Source organism: Fusarium pseudograminearum, chromosome 2, assembly GCF_000303195.2.
Source record: "Fusarium pseudograminearum CS3096 chromosome 2, whole genome shotgun sequence".
Classification (NCBI taxonomy): domain Eukaryota; kingdom Fungi; phylum Ascomycota; class Sordariomycetes; order Hypocreales; family Nectriaceae; genus Fusarium; species Fusarium pseudograminearum.
Window position 1 is genome coordinate 1,521,461 of NC_031952.1, and position 18,621 is coordinate 1,540,081.

An 18,621-nucleotide genomic window follows, 5' to 3' on the forward strand; every position below is an offset into this window, starting at 1 on the left:
GGGAAGCTAGCTAAGAAGGGACTTGCAATGAATCAATTCTTGTAAGCTGATAGGTCCGGAGAGAATGAACTTGTCTCCATTGTAGGCCCGGAGGCACATTTTGACTTACAAGAGGAGAAACGATGATCCCCTTGATGGCGGGAAGGAGGGAACTCTGTATGCTGACTGCCACATGTTGGAGCGAAGAACGCAGAGCAAGAGCAACAAGAGCACGAGAGCTCGAACTTTTTTTTTTTTTTTTTCGTTTACCAAACTGGATTGGTTGAGACTGGCGTGCATGGCTGCCGAGAGAGGGGCACGCTAACGCATGGTGGGGTCATGAATAGTGGATATCTAGGAGCATCCTTGTAATCCAAGTATCCAGCACCAAAATTGCAAAGGAAAAAAACGACCGGCAGACACACTGACAGCACTTTTCCCCTCTGCTGTTGGGAAGCGAGAGGCAGGCAGAAACACCTGTGGTTGCATGATGGCTGGTAGCCAGGAAAGAATGAGGGCGCTTATTACTCTTGATCGGGCAGGCAGCCAAAGTAACCTTTTTCACCTGCTCACATATGTATGAATCAATCAATCTAATGTGTCACTACCTACCTACCCAAGTATATCGATGATGACCAGACGGCCCGGGCAGAGGCAATAGAACTTACGCAACCAGGTACGGTACTTACGAGCATGAGATGACTTTAATCATTGCACTTACTTTGAACAGTTTAGCCATCTTGACTCGCCAACGTCTTCTATTTCTTTTCTGTTTCAGGCTTAGTTTGGACTGTACACTTGCAGCCTCTTCACTACTACTACCTACCCAGGAAATAGCCTCGCCTCATGCCCGACTCTGTTTTTTTCCGCCTCATCCGCGTCCGTCTCTCTACGGCCCTGCAAAGGCAAAGAAAGTACCTCCGGAACCCGGGCCACTTCGGGTCACTGCTACTAGGTACGTGGTTAGCGTCGACTCGGAGGACCCTGAAATCTTTTTTTGGGGAACGCCCGAGAATGGCCGTGGATACTCTGTAGGTAATGTGATCAGAGCTCAGGTAGCAGAGAGAGCAAAACACAGAACAGCACAGCAGATCAGACAGGCATTCCCTGGCGTCCCTGTCAACTGCGTGTCAAATAATACATACACTGAACTGGATGAATCCTGGCCGCCCAACTTGAATTCTCTTTTATTACAGGTCACACCGCATCTGCAACTACACCTGCAACTGCTGCATCTGCAGATGCATCTGTTTGCTCCGTGCGACCATATTTCTTACACCGCATTCTCTTGACACGCTTATGCTGTACAGGACGAGACACTGTTAATGCATGACCGTCTATATTCAGTTCAATATGAGCGAGCGCCAAGCCCAGCGAGAAAGCCGGTCCCGACCCAGTTCGATTCCTAACGCTGTCGAATACGCAAGTATCCACTTCATCTACAAGCCGATGGAGATGAGCAGTGGGCCGAATCATCAAAAAGAGTCCCTCCGGCAAGACCATCTTGGACCCCTTGTTTGACTCCATTTAACCGTCACCTATGGCAATCAAATCAAATCAATCCCTTATTGTTGCAATGTAGTCGCTCTTTGTGCCTGAGGCCGAGGTCGAGGCCGAGACCGAGGCGCAAGGCTATGCCCATCCCCCATGTCGTGTCTCAAAAGATATGTGTGTAAGTGTCTCGTCTCGCTTGACATTACACTCTTACATACATTAGCCTCGACAGCCAATGACACCATTGGTATTCCAGCGCCTTTCCCTCTGTCATGGTTGGCGTCAGTCAGTATTCGACATGGGAGTGGGTTTCAGTACGTTTTCTCCTGCCGAGGTTTTCCTGCACTCATATGACTTGATGTTATTGCTATAGCCGCGGAGCTTTGATCGGCCCTCCACTTGCCTCAGTGTAAGTGAGCGACAGGCTTGGGAGTACGCGGCAATTGACTCAATAATTAGCCCAGGTGCAGTATCATGTTGAGTCTTGTTTGGCCTTTGCGAAAATCCCATGCTGGATTGGCCGTTGGGCATTGATTACCGACGTAAAATCGCGATAAGCTGCCCTTGCACATCAAAACTTTGACCACCTCGCGCAATGTCTCTCGAGCCAGCCATTGACTGTTACCCCCTGGTCCAGATCTGCCCAGATCTATTTCATCCAATTCTCTTACACGACTCTACCCACCTAGCCACCACACGCACGAAACAGCGCCTGGACCAAGCCCAGCCACCATCCTGCAGTTGCTGCGTCATCTTTAAAGGTGGAAAGAATTCGCCTCCTGATCAACAGAATCAGTGTCTCTATGACTACCCTACAGTCCACCCAGGTGGGTTGCATAAAAACCGGTACTGATTCCGTGGCTGACATAAATATTAGATCACTCTTAGTGTATGTATGGCCTAAGAGTGGACTAATGATTTCGTCTGTACGGCTTCAAGTCCCTATTTTTTAGCAACCCGCCTGCCACCGAGGACTGGTCAAATGGATGTCACTCCATTGAAAGATGCATGCCACGAGGTGGACATCCACTGGTGCATCTTTAGCCCTGCCCCTTGCCGCGCCAGCTGCAACAAGCGTCTGTCACTAACATGGGTGCCCTCCACTTTCGCCCAGACCTTGCTCAAGCTTTGCTCTGTAAAGCCCCCACCAAGACTGGGTTCAGTCCATGGCCCCTTGCCCAGACCATCGTCTGATGAGTTTCCATTTACGGCAGCAATTGGAAATGCCGACCTTTTGCTCTCTCAAGGCCTGGGGATATGATGAACTGCGGGACATCTGAAGTCACCACGAGTCGAGTTGCAGCCGCTGTGTGTCTTTTGCAATGCCCTTGGTTTGCCCTGCCCTGTTCGTGTTACCCGCCATGAAGTCACTGTTGGCGACTAGCCTGCAGATCCCTCGAAAACCAACCTACGAGATGTCTTTCTTTTCCTTGCAAGTCCCCGTCGTTCGTCAAACTACTCATGTCTTGGCGCCTTGCAGACATGGAACCGACCTCCAAGGCTTGCCTGAGGCCACTCAAGCTGTTTTGGTCGAATGGACAGGCCATGATCAACACTAAATAATCCTTGTTATTTGATTGGCCAATTCGTTCCAATGCTCTTCTTGCTCCGCTCTGCTAGACTTTGTGCCTTACCTAAGTGTAAAAGGACATACCGAACACGATAACTCTCTTTTGACGGAAAGCCCCCTTCTTTATGGTGGTCTCATTTGGCAACCCTGTTTTGCACCTGAACAATCTCCGAATGTATAAAGATGGAGTTCTAGTTCACAACATCGGAAAAATAAGGTTATTTGAGCAATTTAAACCCTATGAGTTATGATCACTTGTTTTTACGAGATGCTACAGGAACATTGGACGTGAGGTTACCCTACAGCTTATCTAGCACCTGAACTTTCCTGACTCAGTTTTTACTTTTCCATCTTGCCAAAGTGACGCTGCCCCCACCACACTTCTTCCCCTCCTTCGTCATAACTTCATTCAACTGTTCCTATATCGAGGTTTCTCAGGCTAAAGCTCGTGTCAAGCTCAAATTGCTCAAGGCTCCCGCGCTCAATCTCCAAACTATCTACAGAAGATCTCTCCTGTGCCGCATCTGCTACTGCTGCACTCCCATAGAAGCTAACACCCCCTCCAGCTGAAGCCACCAAAGCTTAACCATGGAGCTTTCCTTTGTCACGCTCGATGTCTTCACAAAGACTCGTTACCGAGGCAATCCCCTCGCTGTCGTTACGATTCCCGCAGATAGCAATAGTCCTAAGCCTACGCAGGAGCAGAAGCAGACCATTGCTCGCGAATTCAATCTCTCCGAGACGGTCTTTATCCACGAGATCAGCCCCGATGCCGATAGTGATGTCACTCATCGAGTGATCGACATCTTCACAACCGACACCGAGATCCCGTTTGCTGGACATCCCACTATAGGCGCCGCTGTCACCCTTATCCCCAAGGGCGTTGATATGGTCGTAACAAAAGCAGGCCCAATTGCCCTCACCCAGACCCGTCCTGGGTATATCCAAGCTGCCATCCCGCACAACGTCCGCTGTCACAGTAAGACCTTGGCCGATCTATCAGCACCAGCGCCTGGCCAAATATCCCCGGACCCTGCGATACGCGATTGTGAACTTCGTGCACCCCTGTTCAGTATCGTCAATGGTATGACGTTTGCGCTCATCGAGCTCCCGGATCTTGACCATCTCGGAAGGGCTCGAATAAGCGGCGTATCCCTGCCTGTAAATGACCTACTTGACGACGATTGGAGAAACGGCCTCCTCTGTAAATATTACTATGTGGTCAACGACCGACGCGAGGAAGATGGCGTGACAGTATACTCTATTCGGTCGAGGATGATGGAAGGTGCCTTGGAGGACCCAGCTACGGGCAGTGCTGCCAGCGCGCTTTCAAGCCATCTTTCGCTTCAGCAGACTAGCATTGGTGATCACGACTTCCGGTACGAAATCGACCAGGGTATTGAGATGGGCAGGGAGAGTAACATCGTGGTTGATGTGGGCGTGAAAGGGTCAAAGATTGCCACGGTCAAGCTCTCAGGGACAGCTACGCCAGTGATGCGCGGTTATGTCAGTGTCTAGATCACTTCACCGAGATAGTTTGGGACAGTTTGGATATCGCATACGAACAGGACGAAAAAGAGATGTAGCAGATCCAAGATTGATCATGCGCATGATATTGGTCGTCTTTTGACACATCGTAAATACTATCGTACAGTAATACAGTATTAACTGCGACTTGTTCTCGGGCCAAAGACACTCTTGCCCCCCCGGACAAGATGACCCAGCACCTCATAACATTTCGCTCCTCTATAATTCTGAATTCTTTTTTTGGACCCAACGCCCCGTTCATCTCACAATTCATCGTAATGCACCGCCTCCCAAACCAAAAACCCCGATTGATAGCATATTATGATTCTCCTATAATTTCCTCCTTGTGTCGCGGTGCCCCAATCATTCTAGTCTGAGAAGGTGACGTCCAGCTTATGCTTGTGTAAGTACTCGTGAGAATTTCTCGGCAACCTGATAATGCATGTTAGTTTCAAGACAACAAAGGAGCATGCGGCTTGGACTTACGTCAGGAGTTGCCTTAATAAAGGGGAGATCGAAGAACATGTACTTTTCGTTCTTCATAAGTTCTACGACAGTGTAGAGGAGTCCCCATGGCTGAGGCCAGAAACTAACCAGCCTCTCAAGCAGTACTCGGGTGATCTCCTGGCGAATCTCGTTCTCTTCAGGATCATCAAGGTCCTTGCCAAAAAAGTGCAGAAGCGCCTGTCGGAAAAAAGTGGTGTGCGCATTGGGGAATCGAAGTTGGTTGACCACACTGACAAGGAGATAATATCTAGCCTCAGCAGAGAGCTCATGGAGGATCATAGAAAGGAGGGTCACTTCGTGTTCGTCGCCGGTCACAGACACTGCAGTGCCTGCTTGTGCTGCCTTTTCCGCGGCATGTTGTCCAGTGTAGATGTTAACAGCATCGATGACCGCCATGTTGGCATCGACAGGGACATGGCCGTAAGTTGTCGTTTTGCGAGTGTCCTGTGCCATGGCATGTGTGATATTAGCAACAATGTCTTCTGTCGGGCCACTCTGAAGCGCTTGGTCGATGGCGTTCAGGAGTCCCCGATCCTGGAGCACGGAAGCGGCTTCGTGGAGGAGGCCAGGGTGAACATGTGTCTCGTCGGCCTGGTCTTTGGCATTGGAATCGTTGATCCTAGGGATCTGATGAGGGGTAGCAGCCAAGACAGCGTTGATGAGCTGTGTGCAATGAGGCGGGATGCTTGCGCATAGCCTGATGTGATTGGCCGCCACAAACTCAGGGAAGTCATGGTGCAGAATGATGAGAAGCTTGAACGTAGCCCGGTAAATGTCCTTTGCAATGTTTGAAACCTCGAATACCTTGAGTTGATCACCCAGAGTATCAAGTAACTGGCAAACAAGTATGGCGAAGGGTGTCCAGCCAGCACCATCGGGCAGCTGTAAAATGATAGGCATAAAAGCGCGATGCTGGACGAGAGAGAGCCAGCCGTAGATAAAGCCAGGAGCAAAAGCAGGCCCGATCTTGTTGAGTCGACCTGCCATCTTGACCAGAACCTCACGGCGTTCGTCTTCCGACAAGGCCTCAGAGATGGTCTGAATCTCATGGAAAAGCATAGACAGGAGGCGGAAGAAAACTCTTTGGTTCAACTCCTCTCCGCGCTTGACATGGTGGTTGGTAAGGATAAGCTCAATGAGCGACAGAACCGAGTCGATGAAAGCCGGGCGAGTGGATGTTGGCTCGAAACCCATACCAATAAAAGTTCCGATGAGCTTAGAAAGTGCGTCCACCATCACGTAGGCATCCCCAAGAGATCCAGTGCGGACGATGTATTCAAACCGGTCGGCAGAAATATCAAGCGCGACACGGATGAAGACGAAAAAGTCATCACGAGTTTGCAGAACCTGGTTGTTCTGCAGTTGCTGCACAAAGGCCGCGATAATCTTGTCGGATGCATTGTGGTTATGGCAGAGTCGAATCCATTCGTCAAACACATACTCTATCTGGTCGTGCTTGAAGAGAGCTTGGTTATCGACCGGTGTCGGGCGTGTGAGGCCTGAGTTGATCAGCTTCGACTTGATTCGTTGACCAGCAGAGGAGTCGGGGTCCTCCAAAACCCAAACCCAAGCTGCCTCCAAGGTGGAGGCAAAGTCGGCGTACAGAGCGATCGGGCGAGCGTCGAGAAGAGTGAGATCGAGCATGTGCTCCAAGAAGTCGAGGGAGCCTTCCTTGCGAGCCTGAAGTGCCTTGGTCATAGCTAGATCGATACTCCTCCACTCCAAAAGATCCGTTCGGACCAACGCTGCAAGTAAGGGTAGGTTCAAGAAGGTGGAACCAGCCTGCTGGCTGAAGAGAGTTCGGATACGGCTGTTAAGAGCAGGACCAGAGATCTTCCTCAATGTTTCCAACACGTGGACTAAGCTCTCAAGAGTCAAATTGTCATCCACCTGCGAGAAGATAAGACCAGTGATTTGTTCCGCAGCGTAGATTGCAAATTCCTCCGAGTTCTGTGATGTCTTGATGATATGTTGTACTAGCGCATCGACGACATCCAGAAGAGAATGAGGTCGTGGCAAGCCCTGGAAGTGCTCCTCGGGTGATTCGTTAGCCACCCTGACGAGTTCTTGAAGCAATTTGTTCACTCGCTCAGCCAAGCTCTGAACATTCATCTGGAACCCGGGCGACCTTCCGTTAGACATGGTGTTACCGCCACTATGAACGGGTGCATAGGGTTGCATCTGAGCGCCCAAGTGCTGCTGAATCGAAGGAGTCTCTGCAGGCGTTGGGATGTTGGGGACTGTGGTGAATGGCTCCTGCAAAACCTCGTTTGCCATTGACCTAGTAGCATCGGAGGCTGACTGGCCGTGGGAAGGTGTGGGGAGAGTGGCACTGCGTGGTTGCCGAGCAAAGTCTTCATATATAGCCATTTGCTCATGGTTTAAGCCATTAATGTTTGGCGAAAGCTTGTAGGGGTGGGGAATGGCCATAGCCCACCGGCTGAGGCTCGAGTCGAAATAAGGATCGGTGGGCCTCTGAATGCGGTGTCTTCGACGAGCCTCAAGTTCGGATTCAATCATTTCCTCAATTTCGGGGACAGCTCTCTCTTCAGCCTGCTTCTCGATAATGTTGCAAGCCAGGTCCAAGTTGGAGTTGACGCACATGATGATCGTGCCTTCGGGAAGTCCCTGAGGAAGGTCGTTCGAGAGGTTTCGCATGTAATTAGTGAAGTTGGCACGAAGAGGCTCCTTGGATGTGACGAGAGCAAGGCTTCCGGCTGTGGCCTTCACCATACTTATAGCCGAGGTTCGTACTCGGTTCTCATCAGGCTCAATGGCAAAGTCCTTGTGGATCATCTGCTGGGTTGAAATTGCGGCGATGGTAACTGACCGGTCAACAACAGGCTGAATAATGTCCTGCAATGCGCGGCTGAGCGCCGTACGAACAATCTCGTGAAGTCGGGTGGTGCTGACCACCATCTCATTAGTAGGGGGGATATTAATTAATGGACCAAGGTCTGGGATGGTAGGTGCAAGAGTTTGAGGCGAGAGCCCAGCACCGACAGTGGAACCAATACCATTCAACGACAGATTCTCGAAGGCATCGAGCTGTTCGGTAGGCAAGACGTCCGCTGGCTCTTCAACGACGACGGGTCGGTTCAGAATCTCGCCAGAAGGCTCAATGCTCTTGTGATCTAGGTTCAAGCCCTTACACAAAACCTCAATTTCGAATTTAAGGTTGAGCTTCAATTCAGCATTGTGATAAAGTTCAATCAGCAAATGGATGATGTCCATGAGCCAGGGATTCGGAGGCCTGAAAACTGCTGACGTAGCGCCTTGTGTCAGTACCTTACATACGAAAGGTATGACAACAATGAGCCGTTTAGTGTCATGTGCCTCGATCAAAAGCTGCTTGAACGCGATGTTCTTGTGCTTGATAGGGCGATCTCGCGCCAGTGTCAAGAGACCTAACCATCCGCCGAGGTTTTTGAGATGAGTCCTCTCGGTTGAGTTCTGCATCGTTGCTTCGGAGTTCAACATGCGACATACGCTGACATAAGTCTCTCGCAAAACCTCGCTCCAAAGAGCCCTGTCCTCGAGCAACCTGACTAGTTCAAGGTACACGTGATGGTAATTTGGCTGCATTTTGGCACGTTCCTCGACCAGGTGGCTGGCGAACCATTGCTGGTGCCGACGTTCCATAGTCTCTCGGAGTTCTTGACACATCTCCCGGATCGTCCCCTCAGTAATGTTGTTAAGAACAAACTGTACCTTGTCCTGAGCGCCTTCATCCGGATCTTCGAATTCAACATCGGGAGGTGGTGGGTCAACATTAAGAGAGGCGAATGCGGGTGCTTGACGGTCGGCACTCGCAAGCTCTTCAACGTTTCCATTCGGGAATGTTTCGCCCTGGAATCCCAGCCCATGGGGTGTTCCAGCACCGTTGCGTCCACGCGAAAGCTCCTCTTCGTGTTCGCGAACGACCTCCTCTGCCTTTCTGAAGGCCTCCGTGTTATGGAGTCCCGGAATTTGACACAGTTGTCTGCAAAAGCTAGGCCACTCTCGGAATCGAACGAACAGCTGCATCAGTGCCTGAAGACCAAATTTGTACATGGGATCCTCCTGAGAGTGATCTCGGACGGCTTCCAAAATCATGCCCAGTCCGATCTGAAGAGGTAGATTAGACACAAGCTTATGGGAGATAATTCCGCCAAAGAGAACCGCGGTAGTAGCGAGGGCCTCCAATGGATAATCCCCATAATGACTATACTCATCGAAGAGCCCATGGATCATGCAAGCAAACACATCTTGATCGAGAGGGTCCCTGGAATGCTTGTACTGGCTGAGGACCTCGACGATATTGCGGACTTGGACTTCTTCACTATACATCTTCTTGTAATGCTCTTCCATCCTGCCGTTGGCAATTGGTGATAGTGCGTTTCCATCCCTGCCGTTAGCGTCAATGAGGTCATCGTAACCTTCGCCGTAGTTGATCAACCGTGGGTAGGCAATGATACAATGGCGCTGAACGACGATTAGTTCGGGAACCGGAGGGTTTGGCAAAAAGTCTTCGAGGATTCGGAGTAACGCTGATACGGTGCGGACTTGAAGGGTTGTGGAATTCTTAATAGCAGGTTGTCCGTCGGCACCCCCTCGTTGATATTGACTTTCCAGATTCGCTTTGATCATTAGGAACTGCACAAGAGTGCGGGCAATTTCAGCACTTCGTTCAGCATTGTTGCGAGCCCACTTGGATAGATCCAGATATCCTTCAGCGTGTGCCAGGGCAGCTAAATCAATACCGAAACCATTGGGCAAGTATACCAGCGAGTCTAGCCAGTTATGCTTCACGGCGTGTTCGAAAACGAGCGGAAGATCAACTGGCTTGATAGCGTGAGCATCAATCAAGCGTTGGATGACCCAGTCCTTATCCTTTCTCCAGAGGCTATCGAGAACAAAATCGTATTCGGGCGAACGTTTGTAGAGGAAGTTCTCAAACAGAGAGCCAAGAGTTTCCATAGCCATCGGAGCCCAGTGTTGCCGGGGGACTTCGAAGGCAGAGACCAGGAAAATGTCCAGATTAGGAACAACCACTTCCTGGAAAAGCCTCTTGGCCTCAATACTAGTGGAAGCCATGACAGAACTGAGCGCAACGTTGAAGATGGAGGAAAGTGCGGCAACAGAAACGAGCGGATGCTTGACAGCAACAGCCGCTCGCTCTTGTACATTGGGAGGAGAATTGGCGTAATCATCGATAGTGATACTGCGCTGGAGCCCGGGGATTGTTGTCGCATCCAGCTGTTCCGGAACCAAGGAGGCATAGGCACTAACAAAAGAGAGCTGAGCCTCCGGGTTTCTCCAGACACCGCCCCACAACCTCTGGATATCGAAGCCAGACTTGGAGTCCTGTGCGATGGGCAAAAAGGCTTGGTAAAGACGCAAGAATTGCTGAGAAGAAACACGGGCTGAGGGCTGGTCAAACAAGACAATCACCTCCATCCAATCGAATGTTTTCGGAAGAACTCGTCTCAAGGCGCCAACCAAGATGCTCGGATCTTGTTGGGAGGTTTGGCTGATGGCTGTGAAGGTCATAGCGGCCGAGATCTGTTCGGGACCTAACTGCAGGCCACTGGGCCGGTTCTGTAAGTACGAAACACATGTTTCCTCATCCCTAGTAAGCTCGATGCCTGTCTTTTGAATGTACTTGACCAGCCCATTGGAGGGTCGATCGGCAAGTACCCTGCTTAGATCGAGGGCAGCAAGAATCTCGGACGGCGGCGTTTGCTCTGGGGTCTGACCGAGCCATCGCTTCGTGACAGATGTCTCTAGATCGCGTCTGGCAGAGGCATTGAAGCTAGGAGGGTTATATTGAAGAAATCGGTCGACGATCATGGCGATAAAAGGGGGGGAAAGGTCGGCGTGTGCGTCAAGAGTAGGTCGGGATATAATGTCGAGGAAAGAGGGAAAGTTGGTAGATAATATGGCATCGGCTGCTAATGGATAAGTACAATGGATGGGGTACTTTGTGGTAGGTGCGTGCGCTTACCTTTGGTCTTTAGATCTGCCCTTGAACCAAGCTTAAAAGCCAAAGCTAACAATGTCTTCTCCAATGCATCGAGCTTGAAATGTTCCATAAAGGTCGAGAGATCAAAGTCACGAAAGATGTCTTCGGTGCCACTTTCAATGGACTCGGCGATTTTACTTGCTTGGTCGACATCGTGTGAAATCTTTCGCATCTCGCCTACAAGGATATGGTAGTTGCCTGGGTTTGACACGGGCCTGTTGAGGCCAGGGAATATTTGCGGCGCATTGCCGGCAACGAGCCGGGTGAAATACTTTGAAAAGACTTCCATACCGTGTTCATCGATGAGCTATAATGTGAATGTGACGTTAGCAAACTTGGAGCTTCACAGGGATAAACGTAGCCAAACCTTCTTCAATTGGTCAACCTGCAATTCCCACTTTGCGCGGTCCTTATCCTCCTTGATAGTGCTGAGAAGTAGATAGACCTGGGCCACAACAATTTTGGTTAAGGAGTTGGTGCCCGTTGGACTGCTGGCGCTGGGGCTTGCGCCAGCACTGAGAATGGCAGCCTGCGATGGGTGAGGTGAATGGCTCGCACCCGTCTGTAGTGTCTGCGCAGGATTGGGCGAAAATGATCCCGCTCGAGGTGGTGGGACCATGGAGGTATATTCGCTGCGGAGGGGGATGAGATGATGGAGCACCTGCTCTTGGTGTGGTGGCAGGCCGGGAGGCTCACGAAGCTTGCGAGCGGGGAAGTGTGTAGGAGGCTGGGTCGATATATAAGATTCCTACATGGGGGAGCGGCCAAACGAAGCAGCGAATGGGGGGCGTGATAGCAGATCTAGATATTGTGCGATCGTGCAACCGGATTCGATACGGAGAGACTCGTGAGTTGGACTCGACTTGAAGGTGGAGATCGAGGTACGTGTCGAACTCAGTACTCGTCGGAAAGAGATCGCCGAAAACGCAGCAAACTATATATCTCGGGGGGGAGGCCTGCAGCAATTCGGCGTCAAGAGGATCCAGCGGAATGCAGAGTATGTATGGCGCGTGGTAATGCAAGTATCGATATCGTCAAGACAGTCCGTACTCAGAGTGGTGGTCGATGTTGGGTTGGAGGACAAGGTACAGTAACTGAAAATGACAAGGTACCGGAGGACGGCAAATCCCGATCCGTCAAGAGGCTCCACTCCACACCCGCATCACGTGCCGCTCAAATCGACGTTGAAGTGCCAGGTAGCCAGGTTTGATAGACACAGAGGTGGTCAGTGCTTCTGCTGTCGCCCTGCCAACGACAACATGCCACCAAAACAATCTAGCCAGGTCCATCACCGCTTTCTTTAACACCATTGAACCAGCTACTCATCTCGTGTCTCGCTTCCTCCATCATTAGTGTGGAGTACAGCACGACTGAGGCTGGTCCTTTATTATCACTGTCTATTTGTTAAAGTACTTCGCTACGAATTGCCGATCAACAATTTTTTAGGTGATTGAGTTTCATTTAGGCATCATGCCTGGCTCAACGATTGATACCCCAGCCGTTGCGCTGTCTTGTAAGCAGAACTCAATTGAACACAATTTGCCTTTGGCTGATACATGAATCCCAGTCGCAAACAACTTTTGGGGTAAAGAAGATGCCGGAGTCACACCTTTGCTCAGTCGCATGACTGCGGCCAAGACAACATGCGATGAATTGCGAGCATTCTATGGCGGTATGCCTACATCCACGTACTCCCCTCAAACGATAACTAATACAACACAGCTCGGGCATCGATCGAAGAGGAATACTCCCGCAAACTACTAAATCTTAGCCGCAAGGCCCTGGGTTCTCAAGAATCCGGTACACTAAAGACATCCTTGGATACCGTCCGAGGCGAAGTGGAACAGATGGCCAAGCAGCATCAGCTTATCGGTGCAGAGATGAAGTCTGAACTCGAAGAACCACTAGCTGCTTTTACTGGTGGAATGAAGGAGCGCCGGAAGATTATACAAAATACTGTCGAAAAACTACTCAAGGTCAAGATGCAGCAGACACAACAAGTCAACAAGGTCAGATTTTCGATACCGCCTATTCTGACCAATTTAAACTAACAGAGCCACAGACAAGAGACAAGTATGAGCAAGAGTGTTTAAAGATCAAAGGATACCTTGCCCAGGGCCACATGGTCATGGGCCAAGAAGAACGTCGCAACAAAGCCAAACTAGAAAAGACACAGATAGCTCTCGCCGCTTCCAGCACCGAATACGAAAATGCCGTCAAAGCACTCGAGGATACGACAGCCCGATGGAACAGAGAATGGAAGGCGGCTGCCGACAAATTTCAAGACCTCGAAGAAGAGCGTCTGGACTTTACTAAGAGCAGTATGTGGACATTTGCGAACATTGCCTCAACGGTATGTGTCAGCGATGATTCGTCATGTGAAAAGATTCGACTGTCTTTAGAGGTTATGGATGTGGAGAAGGATATCATCACCTTTATCACTGAGAAGGGGACCGGACAAGAGATCCCAGATGCACCCAAGTACATCAACTTTTGCCGTGGGGACGTGACAGACAACCAGTCTGAGACGTCAGAGGACGACAACTACTCAGTAGCCCAGTTCCCTCGCATGATCAACCCTGCTTTCAGATCGTCCTCTCCTCAACCATCAACCTTTGAGTCGCATCATGATCCGAACTCTGCATTGGCAAAGGAGCTGGCACACAAGGATAACGCCCCGGCCAAGCGCGAACCCAATGCTCCAGTTCAGAAGTCGGCCACGCTGCCTCCTGACGATATACTCCAAATTGGTCCTCAGAAGACCCAGCCCCAACAGATCCAGGCGGCTCCTCAGCAACGTCAACAACACCAATCTCAGATGCAACATTCCTCTCAACTACAGCATCCCTCCCAGCTTCAACACCACTCTCAGCTTCAACGGCCCTCCCAGATGCAGCGTCCGTCCCAGCTACAGCACCCTTCTCAGTTGCAGCACTCTTCTCAACCACACCATCACTCACAACTGCAGCATCCTTCTCAGCTACAACACCCTTCTCAGCTTCAATACCCTTCTCAATCGCAGCGTTCGTCTCAGCCACAGCGTCCTTCTCAGCATCCCGCTCAACTGCAGCATCAACCTCAACAACAATACTCTCCGCAACGCCAGCACCTTTCTCAGCAGGCCCCTCAGAGCGCGGATCATCGTATGCAACAGCAAATGAGACCGTTGGAGATGCGACCTACAGACATGAGGAACGCAAATATGCGACAACACGAACCCAGACCTTCTTTGGAAATGCGTTACTCTGGGGAAGTGCGACCTTCGATGCAATCTCGACCTAGTGTCGACACAAGACAGGTACCAGATGCCAGAACTTCTTTGGAGCTACGAAGACCTATTGAGGACCCTTCCCGCCGTCAGCAACCTACAACCTATACTGCATATGATGCTAACCAGCACGGTGCGGTTTCGGCGGTTCCCCATGATCCCTATCCCATGGAGGGCATGACTATGCTCTGCAGGACGGGCCCAAGCCCAATCTCAGATCACAGTTCGCAGGTAACATCGGCTCGACCTTCGAGCAGGGACTCGCATAGTGATTACTCGAACCCGAACTCGTTCTCTAGCGTCGAACCCCCGAGCGGTAAGACCTCGCCTGTTAAGCAGGATCCCATCAGACAGGATCCAGCTCCCGCCCCCGCGCCAGCTCCTGTACAAACACGAGCACCTCCACCTGTTACAGCGCCTGCACCAGCTCCCGTACAGTCACGCGCACCGGCACCAGTTGCAGCATCGGCACCAGCTCCTGTGCAAGCACGCGCACCTGCTCCTGTCCAAACACGCGCATCAGTTCCAACGCCAACGCCAGCTCCGGCTCTCACTCCAGCTCCCAAGCCAGCCCCTACTCCAGTTGCTGCCGCCCCTGCACCTACACGCGCCGCTGTCACCCCTGCTACCAGTCCTGTTAAACTGGTTGCTAAGAAGAAGAGTGGCGGTTTCCTTAAGAATCACAGTCCTTTTAGACGCAAGAGCCAGAAGGAACTCCAGCAGCCAAACAGGAACACTTGGCACGCATCAAACACTCCAAGCTTGAGCAGCCCGGTTCGCAGACCCCAGCCGCAGACTCAAGAGCCAACAAACAATGTGGTGACTCAAGAACGTACTCAGAGTCCTGAGCCAATTGACGCCAACGCCAGTCTAGCTCTTGGTGTTGGGCAGAATGTCTTCCCAGTGTCAACCCCTGACACGAAAAAGACGCCCGGTGCTGCCACAGCTCAAGAGCCTGCAGAAGAGATGGACCCTATCGCACTTGCCCTCGCGGAACTTAAGGGCGTTACCTTGGGCAAGAATTCCTCGATGAGGGTCTCAGCTGATCATTATTCTGGCATTGCTACCCCAGCATCGGGTTCTGAAGCCGCCTCGCGGCAAGCTTCTGCCACTCGACCAGCACCAACTGCTTCGAACCCTGATATCGCGGCGGCAAAGAGAGGAACGCCCCCACCATCGTATCAAACACCGACATCACGCTTGGGCGTTCCACCGCCTGCCGTCACCTCAAGGGCGATGAAGGAGGCCACGAAGAAGGCTACGTCGCAAACACGCAGCATGTTCGAGAATGGAGGCAGTACACCAGGAACGTTTAACAGCACTTCCTCGAGAACCAATACTCGTGCCACGGAAGCCAAACGAGCAGAGCCATCTTTAAGCCAAAGTGTTCCACCAACTGCTTCGCGACCCGCCACTAGAACTGCTACACACGGTAGGGGTGAGTCTGGAAGCTATAGTTCAGCGTCCATGTCTCGACCAGGCACTCGAGGTACCGAAATGGGCCGAGGAGAACCTGCCGGTTATGGTACATCGCCTGCACGATCAGGAACAAGGGCAACTGACATGTCTCGTCCGGACACGCGAGGCTTCAATGCCAGTCCCCTTTCACGGCCCGGCACGAGAGGAAGCGACATGTCGCGCGGAGGATCTGGTATTTACGGCACATCACCAGGCTCACGACCAGGCACTAGAGGCACCGATATGCCCAGAGCTACCTCGCCAGCTCCAGCTCCAGCCAGGAGTGTTTCTCCCCAACCACCGATTAACGACAACATGAGTTATAGATCGGTATCTCCAAACCCTTATGCGGCTAGCCAACGCTCTCCCTCCGTTATGAGCTCACCACAGAAGCACGGCTCTGCTCAAGGTTACTACCCCCAATCCCCGGCCAGTCGTGGGCCCTCCCCTTCGCCTTACGGTCAGCAGAGCCGACCTGGGAGCGGCTATGCAGGCAGCGATATGGCAATTCAACTGGCGCCGGTTTCGGATCCTTATGGTTCTGTGAGAAGTGGAGGCAGCCGCCCTGCTTCTAGGGCCAACAGCTACTACGATGATGGTAGCACCCGTCAGCGCAGCCAGAGCGTTGCTGATCCTTCACGACTGTACACTCCTGACGGCAGAGCTATTCTGCATTATGGTAAGTCTATTCTTGACCACAAGTTGTTGATTTTTGATACTAACACAATTATTAGCACGCGCTCTGTACATGTACCAAGCCGCCATTCCCGAGGAGCTAGGCTTTGCCAAGGGCGATTATCTTGCCGTCCTGCGTCACCAAGACGACGGATGGTGGGAGGCAGAAGTCCATGGCGGAGATGGAAGCGTTGGGCTGGTCCCAAGTAACTACCTTGCGGCATGCTAACTTTACTATGATGTGAGCGACTGAGCGGTTATTTGCGCAACGTTTTCCGGATGACCATGTTTCTTATATTGCGGTTGCGGTATTGATGCAATTGATTGACGACTTGATTTATATACCTTTCGGTTTGCTGTTTTCGACACAGCATTTATTTGGTTTGGACCTCAGGCTCGGATTGAGGGATTGTTGTCATGTTACGATTGTTTAAAAGACTGAAACGAATGCTTTTGTTGTTTTTGATGTTTATTACTAGTACGATTAGAGAGCACCTGACTATTTCCTAATGTTAAATTAACACGGTTGATTTGCCGTCAGAATCATTGTGAATATTACTAATGTGAAGTTACACAACATACGGAGTAAATATTGTGAAGTGAGCAGAAGAGCTGTGTATAATAAGACCTATGACGTTAGAGCTGCCAGAGCTAAGCTTCCTTGTCCATCCATCCCTGTCCAACTCCAATGTGGGTTGCAGCTTGCTGTTGCTTGTCGCCTTCACATGCCACTCGCTCACTCACTGACTCCCTTGGACCTTTCCTCCCTTGTCGTGTGCCACTCTTGTTCCCTTCTCTCAAACCATAATTCGTCTCGTCCCAGTTGATGAGTTAATTAGGCTCAGCATGGTGAGTTATACTGGCGATATTTACTGAATTACGTATGACTGATCGTGTCTGCAAAGGAAACACTTCAAGAGACAGCCCGCGTCGTCACATCTAAGCCTGTTCAACGAGCTGTTGTTAACACTGTCCTCCTCGTCTCGACAGCCGCAACTCTCTTTTGTACTGCTGCAATTGCTTCGGTGCTATTCTTTCAGAATTTCCTGCCTCATGAGGTTGTCACTTTGCCGGTGCATCTTCAATATGGGTACGTAATTTTGATTCTGCAACTGACCTACCTGGGTCGCTGATATTGCTGGGTTTAGCTCTGGAATTAACCCATATGGAATTGCATCGCTCCAAACGCCGCCCATGAAAACGCAGCAAGAGTATGATGTGTCGCTATTACTATCCATGCCGCGCTCGGTCCCAAACGTGGAGCGCGGTAACTTTATGATCAGCCTGCACATGCTCGGCGCCAAAGCTGACGTTTGGCTCCACGCTCAGGCCGAACAGCATGCGTCGTCACACGAAGGTTTTGGACAAGCCAATGTATTGTTCAGTTCCCGCAGGCCTGCTCTGTTCCCTTACGTTGATCCGCTCGTGTCTGTAGCATCCCGTGTCCTGTTTCTGATTTACCACCTGTTTACCCCGGGATCGAGCATCAACTCTGTCATCATCCCATTGGCCGAGCGAGTCTCCTTCTCAAAGGATTCGTTGTTACCCAAGTCGGCATACATTGAGGTGGAGGCAGGACAGACGATCCAGGTGTACAATGCCTACCTGCAGCTCACAGCTCAACTTCGCGGGCTTCGCTGGATGATGGTTCACTATCGTATTTCAACATTCCTGGCTTTAACCGTTGTTTTCTGGGCCTTTGAAGTTATCTTCATGGGTGTGGCGTGGGGAATATGGAGCGTTGCCTCAGGGCCACCTGGAAAAGACGATGCCAAAATCAGGAGGCTCAAGGGTTTGAGGGATGACCACGAAGACGAGCTCACAGACCACGAAGAGACCTTTCCCACGTATGGCAAGCAACAGCCTCTCAAGTACGAGCCGGACATCAAACCAGAACAGGATCCCGAACAGCCCCTGTCGGAAATTCCTCGACCAGGAGCTGATGCTGATGATGAAGACGATGGGAGTTTTGACGACAAGGACGAGGAGGATGTGCAACACAGGGACTCGGGTATTGGCACGAGCTATAGCGAGGAAGGTACTTTGAGTATTCGACGGCGAGCATCACGCAACAGACTATGAGACAGGGTGTGATGTGTACTGATCAGGGGCAGCTGTACGCGAAGCGGTAGATGCAGA

At 51.2% G+C, this 18,621-nt stretch overlaps 5 protein-coding genes across 5 annotated transcripts; 4 read left to right on the forward strand and 1 right to left on the reverse strand.

The window, feature by feature from the left end:
• Positions 1-1,626: 1,626 nt before the first annotated feature.
• FPSE_04651 (uncharacterized protein) lies at positions 1,627-2,734 on the forward strand (the record flags this gene model as incomplete). Its single annotated transcript, XM_009257769.1, has 6 exons — positions 1,627-1,651; positions 1,697-1,787; positions 1,847-1,882; positions 2,292-2,300; positions 2,351-2,362; positions 2,413-2,734. 6 exons carry the CDS (start codon positions 1,627-1,629, stop codon positions 2,732-2,734), a joined length of 495 nt encoding a protein of 164 aa, XP_009256044.1.
• An 897-nt stretch (positions 2,735-3,631) lies between these two features.
• On the forward strand, positions 3,632-4,561 carry FPSE_04650 (uncharacterized protein; the record flags this gene model as incomplete). The annotated part of the gene is made up of 1 exon (XM_009257768.1): positions 3,632-4,561. One exon carries the CDS (start codon positions 3,632-3,634, stop codon positions 4,559-4,561), a length of 930 nt encoding a protein of 309 aa, XP_009256043.1.
• A 402-nt stretch (positions 4,562-4,963) lies between these two features.
• On the reverse strand, positions 4,964-11,700 carry FPSE_04649 (uncharacterized protein; the record flags this gene model as incomplete). The annotated part of the gene is made up of 4 exons (XM_009257767.1): positions 4,964-5,002; positions 5,057-11,007; positions 11,064-11,388; positions 11,449-11,700. The coding sequence occupies 4 exons, from the start codon at positions 11,698-11,700 to the stop codon at positions 4,964-4,966; spliced, it is 6,567 nt and encodes a 2,188-aa protein (XP_009256042.1).
• An 851-nt stretch (positions 11,701-12,551) lies between these two features.
• On the forward strand, positions 12,552-16,711 carry FPSE_04648 (uncharacterized protein; the record flags this gene model as incomplete). Its single annotated transcript, XM_009257766.1, has 5 exons — positions 12,552-12,594; positions 12,649-12,753; positions 12,804-13,090; positions 13,144-16,486; positions 16,542-16,711. 5 exons carry the CDS (start codon positions 12,552-12,554, stop codon positions 16,709-16,711), a joined length of 3,948 nt encoding a protein of 1,315 aa, XP_009256041.1.
• Positions 16,712-17,328: 617 nt separating this feature from the next.
• On the forward strand, positions 17,329-18,564 carry FPSE_04647 (uncharacterized protein; the record flags this gene model as incomplete). Its single annotated transcript, XM_009257765.1, has 3 exons — positions 17,329-17,331; positions 17,388-17,572; positions 17,631-18,564. The coding sequence occupies 3 exons, from the start codon at positions 17,329-17,331 to the stop codon at positions 18,562-18,564; spliced, it is 1,122 nt and encodes a 373-aa protein (XP_009256040.1).
• Positions 18,565-18,621: the final 57 nt, after the last annotated feature.